The 10,309-nt window shown below is 37.7% G+C and overlaps 1 protein-coding gene across 10 annotated transcripts in view; it reads left to right on the forward strand.

Annotated features, from left to right (window-relative positions):
* LOC100540713 overlaps positions 1-9,022 on the forward strand; it is a 16,915-nt gene extending 7,893 nt beyond the window's left edge. For 3 of the 10 annotated variants that reach the window (XM_031556266.1, XM_031556262.1, XM_031556264.1), the window contains exons 2-3: positions 3,826-3,908; positions 6,134-9,022. In XM_031556266.1, coding sequence (XP_031412126.1) covers positions 6,194-7,489 — 1,296 coding nt within the window. In that variant the 5' untranslated portion in view covers positions 3,826-3,908; positions 6,134-6,193 and the 3' untranslated portion in view covers positions 7,490-9,022. Of the gene's footprint in view, positions 1-6; positions 455-3,825; positions 3,909-5,299 lie in introns of those variants that run through there. The other 7 variants (XM_031556263.1, XM_031556267.1, XM_031556261.1 and 4 more) reach the window with 7 other exon arrangements.
* The last annotated feature ends 1,287 nt before the right edge of the window (positions 9,023-10,309 follow it).

Consider the following 10,309-nt stretch of genomic DNA (forward strand, 5'->3'; position numbering starts at 1 on the left):
GGTGGCGGGAGCGGGCGGCACCGACTTTCCTCGCTCTGCGGCAGCGGAGGCTGTGGCGGAGCCGGCACAGAGGTACTCGGCGTAGCTGCTATTGGTGATCCAGAGTTAGCTCGGGAGGGGCGCGAGGGCTCCCCTTCTGCTCTCGTATCCTCGTCTATCGCACGAGGCTCCGACGGCAGCGGCTCCGCTGCAGTGGGAAAGGCGAAGTCGCGGAGCGGTGAACGTGAGGTCCGGAGAGGGGTGCGCTGCTGCCGGGACGTTCGTCAGTTGGGTCTGCCGCGCGGTAAGGGCTTCTGTCTTTAGGTTCCTGTACGGGGTTCTACAACGTGCACCATTTGGAAAAGGGACTCGCTCACCAGGAGCAAGACTATTGTTTCCGTTAAAGAAACAGCAAATAAGAAAGATGATAGTCAGTCAGCCCTGTTTTGGAGATACTGTTGCTAACCTCTGAACGGTATGTTTTAGATATTTGATAATCATAAAATACATATATTTTTTTTTAATCTCTGTTTGAAGAAACCCCAAGCGTGGGAGTGTAATTTTACATTTAGAGAATGCATAATTTATTGAGACAACAGTTTCAGTGTGTGTTGTGGGTTAACCCTGATAGGCAGCAAAGTCCCCTGCAGATGCATTGTTACCGCATCTCCACCATCCCTCGGTGCAGGATGCAGAAGTAAAGTGGAAAGGTAAAAGTGAGAAAACATGGGCTTAGCCATGTTAAAGGCAGTGTCATGGATAAAGCAAAACTTCCTGAATAACCAAGAAGGAATTAATTTGCTACTTCCCATCATAAGGCAACTGTTTAGCCATTTTGCAGGAAAGCAGGGCTTCATCCTGAGTAACAGTTACTTGGGAAAACAAACACTATAACTGTGTGTTCTCCCCCTCCTTCTTTCCCCCCTGGTCAGCTTTGGGGTAGCTGTCCCAGCTGTCTTTACTCCATGCTTCTTGTACACCTCTAACTGCTCACATATGCCCAAGGTGAGAACCAGGAAAGGCCTCAGCTCTGTGTCAGCGCTGTTCAGCAGTAGCTAAAACATTTTGTTACCAACAATGTCCAGTCACAAATCCCAAGCATACTAGGTACAACAAAGAAAATTAAATCTCTTCCAGCCAATACTGATACAGATTATAAGTTGAAGTAACAATATTAAATGTTGTTGTGAAACTTCTGCTGGTCTGTTTCTGTTCAAAGGTTGCAAAGCCTAATTGTTTACAAAAGGAGAAATTGGTATTTTTTTGGTTTTACAGCAGAGTGTTTATGTGTGTTCCAGGAACGGTGTGGCTTGGGAAGGGTCATGTTGCAAACTAAGTAGATGATATTACCCTCTTGCTTCTTTGTATTTAGAATAGAAATAGCCAGTTTAATTCTTGTAGAACAATATTTTACCAGCAATTAAATACCAATAATTAAATAATTTAAACCTTCAAAACCCTTCTGCCTTTGATTCATGTAAGAGAGGGAGAACACTGGCATTTCAAAGAGAAGAAGCTAAACTATCATCAGTAGTTTAAAAAAAAAAAAACAATGAAAATCTTGTTCAAGATGATGAAATGTTAGTTAATCTTTGGAATTTTTATTACAGTTTAAATACCAATGTTTTGTGCTGTTGCTTTTGGCAACGCTGTAAAGAAGGGGAGAGAGAATGTATTTATGACAAATAATAAATTAAGGCTCTTCACTAATGGTAGCCTTGCTTTGGTTAGATCCCAGATAAACCAAATGTTAGCATGTCTAGTGTTGCGGTACTACTCATTCTAATGCTACTTGTTGGAGTCTGAAGTTTTGTAATCACCTCTGTCAACTGACCTTTTGGAATACATTTGTTTTGCCCTGACCCACGCTAAGGCTGGAAGGTAGAGGAATAAGGTGAGAGTTATTAGAATATATATATAATAGAATATATATATAAACAAACAACGTAGACTGTGAAATTACTGAGATGAGCAGCATAAATTGTCTTCAGCTGTCTCAACACTATATTGAACAAACTATAATGGAAAGATACAATGCCAAGGAGATGTGGGGGAAAATGAATAATGAACTGTGAATTGAATGGCTCTTGAACTAAATTAGCACTTTGCTTTGATTGCTAATTGTGGTTGTGTATAGGAAAGATGATGGAAGAGTAGATCTGAAAATAGAAGTTTTACTGCAAAGGTAAAAACAGCACTCCACTTGAACACCAATGCTGAATAATTCCCATCCCAAAATTTTAAGACGAAATAGTGAAGGACCAGTGACAGATGTTTAAGAAATGTGTTGTGATAGTAATGGTATAGTGTGCAATAGAAAGCATATAAGTAATTCATTTCTTTTATGGAAGGAAGAAAAAGATTGAGATGTATGGAGTTCTAAAGCCACACCAGGACTTTAGAAATTTTTAGAAGGATTGGCGGGGGGGGGGGGGGAGGGGAAAGAAACAAAAAAAAAAAAAGAGAAATGACATTAACTCAATCAACAAGAGATCTTTATTATGAGCTTGCAACAAAGGAAAGCATGTTGTGTAACTATAACTGGCTGTAAGACTTGGTCTGATGACAAGCTCAGATGCATCTGACCAATATTATGTATATTGAAAAAGTATTAATCTTAGCATGTATTTAAAAAGAGCATTTCCAGTAACTGTCATTTGCAAATATATTTCTGATCACCTGTGCTAGAGATTAACTGATACTCGGCTGTTTGGACAAAAGCAACTGGTCAGGGGTGTTTCTTGTAAGATATTGGAACATCCTGTATTGCTTGATGAAAAGAGTAATAAAAATGAAGACTGAAAGGAGATATGACCGCAGTCCATAAATGCAGGAGTGGGGAAGAAAGGCTTTTTACTCTTAGTAGCAATACTGAAGAAGAACTAACTGGTGCAAAGCAGTTATAATGATATCATTAGATCGATTTAGTATTAAAGCAAACCTGAATCATATTCTATTTGAATTGTAACCGGAATTAGAGCACAAAACATGAATGAATTATTAAAACAAACTCTTTCAAATATGCTGGCAGCATATTTGAGGATTATACTGAGGAAGTATAAATGTACTGTTCCATGTTAATCTGACATTATATATTTCCTGACCAGATTTCTTTGCTGTTAATCTCAGGAAACCAAAATTCATGAATCACATGTCAGGAGTACCATTAATGTCATTTACAAAATGGCTAGGTATTTAGTTTCTTCAGCGTTCAGTTTTCTGGGGTGTCTTGAGTTCTTTGTTCAGCTCTTTGTCTTTGCTTTTGGAACCTGCTGCTGTTTTCTGATGTCTCTCTCACTTCCTCCATCAGAACATGTAATTACCTACCTTAATTAAGCTGATAGAATGTTACAGAAAGAGAAACATACATTGCTGAAAAACAAACGAACAAAAAAACACAAACATATATTATACCTAAAAGCTATTTTTGAGTGTGCATGTGAACTGCAGATTAACGCAGGATTAAATTTCCAGAAGGAAACCTTCCAAAGTAGCACTAAAAAAAATCCCCACCCAAGTGCCTAGTTTGATTGCTTGAACAACTCCATATTCAAGTTTGTAATGTAAATGAAATTCTTGGGAGGCAGCTGTGTAATTGCTTAAGAGAAGTAAAACTTGTTTCTCTGGTAGGTGTGGTTACTATTACGCACATTACAGAACACCAACCATTTGAAATAGGTGTTGGCAAGTGTCTTAAGTATTGTACTAGAATTGTTTTTCCTCAATATTGTACTATTTTGAACAATTCTTACTCTTTATCTTTGGGGAAAAAAAAAACCAAAAACCGAAAAACAAAAACCAGAACTTCACTTGGCTGTCTGCTTTAAAAGATGTTTTCTCTTTCAGATATTAACTTTTTGAAGCACAGTTGAAAAGATACCTTTCTGTTGTTCATTATTTACAGTCAGCAAATGCAAGGGAAATAACAGGTAATAAATTAGTTGTGTATTCTTAATGGTGATTTGTTGTGATATTTCTTTAGTAAAAACTAATTAGCATGTAAGACTGATCAGTATGTTAAGTAATTACATGAACAGTCAAGAAAAATGTTAAATGTTAAGTGTGATTTCTGATGCTTCTGACAGTTCTTATCTGAACTTTCTCTGTATATATTAAAGGATGCTAGAAATGATATCATCCTTGGCAAATGAGGCACTTCAAGGGTTACGTTGTAAGCATAGTTCTCTTTGCTTTGATTTTTGAGGAAGGAGCAACTGGACAAATATTTCACATCATTCTAAAGGCTTGGTCTGTTGTTCTTTTCCTATTTAGGAAATTCAGAATCTAGATTGCAATATTAAGAAGTGAGATCCTTTTTTTTCTGGTTGAAAACTGAAGCAGAAAACCAGACTCTAGGAGATTTTTTTTCAAGCCAAACAGTAAAGTTGCCAGTGATTGCAGGTACTTCCAAAGATGTGAAGCTGCTGGGTACGATAACTTAATCAAAACTATGGATTAAGGTGTTTAGGTACTTTATTGTTCCTTTTTTTCTTTAAACGTGCTAGTATTCTGTTCCATTACAAAGCAGTATTGAGATAGAGGCTCTCAAAATAGCATTAGGCAATGTGTGAAATGTGGGAGAAAAAAAAAAAAAAGATATGAATTATTAGGTTTAATTATTATTTTACAATTGCCTGAGTAATGTGCTTTGGAAAAAAGGTATTGTTAGAGATCTAACATGTATGTACTGTCAGAAGATACAGGAGTGCAAAAAATGCAAATGGTTTTTATTATGATGCCTTGGAAAAGAATGGAGGAGGGATTTAAAAAAAAAAAAAAAGGAGAATTTTCCAAAATCTATCATACCTGTGGCAATGCTTCTTTTTTTTTTTTCCTCCTGTAAATTATACACATGGAAATCTGGGTCTTTTAATGGTGTGTTTTGTTGTTTGTTTTTCTCAGCAGCTGTTTCTTTTTCATGCCCATTAGAAACATTCTCTTCATCTTGTGCAACAGAATCAGTTTATTCCATCTTCGTAATTTACCCCAATCTTCCTGCTGGAAGTCAGGGATACTTTCTTCCACCTGTTTAGTTTTCTGATCTAAGATCAATTTGAATTAATATGGATCACGCTTCTCCCGAGAATCATTGTGGTACATGCAGGTCTTTAAAGAGACTGCTGCCACCTTAACTTTTATAGATCTCATCTGAATTCCTAAAGATGAATTAGTAAAGGAAACTTTTGTTTCAGCTCCTTTGGCAGAAATTACTAGTTGACAATGCTATGGGCTACTTGTCAGATGTTAACAGCTGTTAACAGATGAGTGCTCCCAAGAACTTTGGCCTTAAAGGTGCTCAGAAATGCCTCTGTTCCCATAGCAATGGAAGTCCAAGAGCTGATTTCTGCCCCTCCCCGGCCATGCCAGACACAGTGCAAGCAGTCAGGAGACACAGATTGCTGGCTGCAAGAACATGAGGAAGTCTTCCCTCCAAGCCTTGCCTTGTGCAGTGCCAAGTAGGGTAGAGGTGATAATTAAGAAGTTAAGTTTTATACTGCTCCCCACTATATGTTTTCTTGACTTCTGCTGAATTGTATGAACTGACCTTCTTCTGCATGTATTGTCTCATCTGTAGTGAAATGCAAGGTAGGGGATTAACACGTCTAGACTATTTTGTGTAATAATCCCAATTTATGTGTCTATGTTTTCTTAACTGAACTAATTCTGCATGCATTTCATTTATTTGTCTGCCCCTACATTTGTAGGTAAGTCTGGTTGACTTTTGTTTGTGTATCATTTACATATACTCTATTTGGAAAAAACATTATTTATTTTGCTTTAAAAATTCCTCCCTGCTTATTTAATTGAATGTTCTAAAATATTTGTTATAAAAAAATAGATACATGTATATATCCTTATTCTATTTGATATCGATCTCTGTAATAGTCTCTTCCAGTACTTAAGGAACCCTCAATTTGCAGCAAGAAAGAAATTATTATTGCAGCAGTAAGAAATTATTACACACATCTGGCATATTCAGTGTCACAGACAGTGTCATCCATCCCATTACAAGCACTATGTACTTCACAACTGTTTTTTCACAAAAGCACAGTAGCTGGATTTCTGATTAAGTCACTTCAGAGTGACAGAGATGTTTCCCATGGCTTTTTTCAAAGTCTATAATATCTCTTATTGAACATGTTCTTTCCTACAGATACAGCAGCGTAAACAGCAAGGACAAAGACATTTACATCTGTATTTAGATACATTCAAGATGTTGTGTGGCGGGAAAAAATCCTACTTTGCTGGTGCTGTGTGCATTATAATGCTAACATCAATGGTCACGTTTTCTTATCTTAGAATACAGAGACTTATTCACCTGCCAAAAATAGTACAAGAAGGTAGTAGGTGTAGAGGGCAAACTGCAAATGGCACAATAACACCATTAAAAGATAACAGAACTTTTATTATATCCCCATACTTCGATGACAGAGAAGGCAAAGTCACACGTGTGATTGGGATTGTTCACCATGAAGATGTCAAAGAACTATACTGCTGGTTTTGTTGTCAGCCCCATGGAAAGATATATGTATCAAAAGCAAAAATAGATGTTCACTCGGACAGATTTGGATTCCCGTATGGTGCAGCAGATATAGTTTGCTTGGAACCTGGAAACTGTGATCCAACACATGTATCAATTCATCAGTCTCCACATGGAGATATTGACCAGCTATCAAGGTTTGAAATAAAAAACCGCAAAGCAGAGCCTTTCTCTGCTGACTTCACGGTATGCATCTCTGCCATGTTTGGGAATTACAACAATGTCTTACAGTTTATACAGAGTATGGAAATGTACAAGATTCTTGGGGTACAGAAAGTGGTGATCTACAAGAACAACTGCAGCCAGATGATGGAGAAAGTCCTGAAGTTTTATTTGGAAGAAGGAACTGTAGAGATAATTCCGTGGCCAATAAACTCATATCTCAAGGTTTCTCCTAAATGGCACTTTTCTATGGATGCAAAAGACATAGGCTACTATGGACAAATCACAGCTCTAAACGACTGTATATACCGCAACATGCAGAGGAGCAGGTTTGTGGTTCTTAATGATGCTGATGAAATAATTCTTCCCCTAAAGCACTCAGACTGGAAAACGATGATGAGCAGTCTTCAGGAGCAAAATCCAGAAACTGGTGTTTTCCTCTTTGAGAACCATATCTTTCCTGAAACCATAACCACTCCCATGTTCAACATTTCATCTTGGAATGCTGTGCCAGGTATTAACATACTACAGCATGTTCACAGAGAGCCTGACAGGAAAGAGATTTTCAATCCCAAGAAAATGATAGTTGATCCAAGAAAGGTGATTCAGACTTCAGTCCACTCTGTCCTGCATGCTTATGGGACCAGTGTGAATGTTCCAACAGATGTTGCCCTTGTTTATCACTGCCGCGTGCCCCTTCAAAGTAACCTTCCCAGAGAATCTCTCATCAGGGATACGACATTGTGGAGATATAACTCATCGTTAATCATGAATGTTAACAAAGTTCTCTATCAGACAGTACTGTAAGCTCAAAAGAGAAACGTTGTCTGCAAAAAGCAAAAGTGGGAAGTTTCCTGCGCCCCAGGGAGGCATAGGATATCATTCAAAAATCACGTTAAAATCTCTTGCACATGAGAATTACATATCACAGAGATTTGGGAGAACGACCCCTTTATGTACAGACCAAATGTAAATGCATTCTGCCTGTGTACTATGGTATGATACCATTTACCAATCTGCACTGAAATAGAGGCTGTGATGGAGTTGTATGCCCCTGATAAAGGCTGCTGCAACTTCCTTACCTGGAAGAGTTAAGGCATAGTGGGGGGGATGAGTACTTTGACCTTTCTCTAGCTAAGAAAATGCATTATTAAACACATAGGAAGTGACCGTGCACTGATTAGATTTTCTTTGAACTTATTTACAGCTTCCTTTTTATTTTTCTACGTTCCTGTTTGTTTTACTTTGTGCAACAAACCTGTAAAATGCCCAAAGAAGAAATGAATCTATTTTTGTGTATGTGGAAATACAGCTGTGTTTAGCATTGTCATTAATGGGTGGCTTGTGATAGTATGTGCCAGATGAAGAGCTACATTGGAATTAACACAGCAATTCATTATAATCACAGAGACAGCATAAGAAAACACCAGATTGCACTAGAACTGTCATATGCTGAAGGCACTGCTTCATAACAGAAACTGGAATTTATGGCAGAGCCGTTAGCCATTTAATGATAGCAGAGATCAATGTAGACGATTTTGCCTCTTCAGTGAGTTTTCAATTAAAAATAAAATTTGTATCTCAACTGATTTATGTAATGCTGTAATCTATATGCATTTTTGAATCTATGTATTAAAAAAACATACAATGAATAAGTGGTAAAATTAATGCTCCTCAATTGTTGCTGTTCATATGTCATGACTTGGGTAGAAAATTTTCCTGTAACAATTTAAATAAAACAAACAAATGCACTGTGAAAGTATCTGAGGAAAAGATGTACCAGTTTCAACTGAAAAAAGTATCCCATGTATTATTAGAAATAGAGTTTTTAAAATGTTAATATATTGTAACAGCTGCTGGATTTATGCTAATCCAAAGAACACATTGACTGTGTTTTTGAGACTTGTGCCTTTAAGAAATGTGGTGCATTTTTGCTACTCACAGCTCTTGTGAATTAGTTAATTAAAAATGCTGCCTTTTGTTGAGAAGCTTTAAAATAGAGGCAAGGGTTATAGACTGCTGTTGAAGTATATAGATTACTGGACTGAAGACTATTTTTGAGATGGAAAAGCAGAAGAATGACTGTATGATACATAAACATAGTAAATTTTTGTTAGTTTTCCTAGAACCATAAGGCCTGATAACAAAATGTTTGTTCATCAAAATAAGCCATTTTTACTATTTTGTATGGTGAGTTATATTGTATTCCTTGCCTTAGGTAGGTGTAAAAGTACAGAAAAAAAAAATAATAACAAAAACAAATAAACAACCCTCCTGCAATGTATTTATTGATTTTCCTTTGAAGGGTTATGTGGGAATAAAAAAAGCAAAAAACCTATAGTTTTACAATTTCAGTCATTTTTTAATGTCTCATACACTCCCACAATGGAGAGGGACAGGGCTGATGTAGGAATGCAGTGGAACCTTCCTATGAAGTGATAGCTGGGGCAGTACTAGTAGTCTGGTGTGGGTGAGATGGAGATGCTTGTGGGAGTAGGCTTTCATTTATTTAACTTCTATGTCAATGTAATGTTTTAATTCTTTCATCTGTTTTGTGTTGAAAAGGCATTGGCATGTTTCAACTCTATTATGAGTAGCTTTGAATTAGTTAGCAAATGCAGTTTGTAATTGCTTGTTATTGGCATTTAAAATAATAATTAGCTGTTATGAGAAGTCTTGAACTTCATTTTTTGTAAAAGTGTAGAAGAGCAGTACAGCACATCTTGGATGATTCACATCATGCTTTGGCATAATGCCAAAGATTACAGGCTCATGTAATTTTGAATAGCTGGAAGTCCGCAGTCTTTCTGCTCAAAGCAGGGTAAGGTAGCACGGCTTGATCAGGTCTATGTCTAGCTTAGCTGAACACGCAACTGCTTCGGGCAACCTGCTGCAGTGTTGTACTGCCCTCACACTGGACAGCTTGCTTTCATTAGAGCTAGCCTTTACTCTACTGCAGTATGCCGGGTTGAGTGACTTTGTCTCCCCTTTACATTCTTAATAGGTAGCTGGTGACTGCAGTAATGTATATCACCTTTTCCACTCCTCCTGTTATTCTCTGTGGAAGACTGAATTCAACTTTCACAGCTTTTGAGACATCCTGCGCTTCAGCCAGTTCACATCTGCAGCCTCTCATTAGACTTGTTTCAGTGTTTGCTTTGTGCTGGGTAACTCAGTGTTGGATGTGGTTGCGCAAGTGTGACTTTGAGTGCTGAACACAGGTTAAGAATCCTTCCCTTGAACCACCAGCTATGTATTTGTTAGAACAGCTCAGTAAACAGTTGGCTGCTTTTGTCACAAGAGAATAGTACTGAGTCCTATACTACTGAGTGTAATAGTATTCCATCTTATTTGTTCTAACCATGTAGATGGTTCTAACCAGCCCCCTGTGTGGGACGATTATCTCAGGTGCTGGATAGTGCATTTGCTCCAAGTTAGACTTGTAAGAGTACTGCCAGCCCATTTATCCAGTATTCTGAAATCCCTCAAAACAGCATCCCCTCTTCCTTTGCATAATGACTGTTTCTCTTCCCAAGGGTTCTTCCTGTGCCTCCAATTTAGTATTGTTGGAAACAAGCTGAGAGCGCACTTTGCATCATCAAGTTTACAAACAAAACAGCTAACTAG

Source organism: Meleagris gallopavo, chromosome 19 (assembly GCF_000146605.3).
Source record: "Meleagris gallopavo isolate NT-WF06-2002-E0010 breed Aviagen turkey brand Nicholas breeding stock chromosome 19, Turkey_5.1, whole genome shotgun sequence".
Classification (NCBI taxonomy): Eukaryota; Metazoa; Chordata; class Aves; order Galliformes; family Phasianidae; genus Meleagris; species Meleagris gallopavo.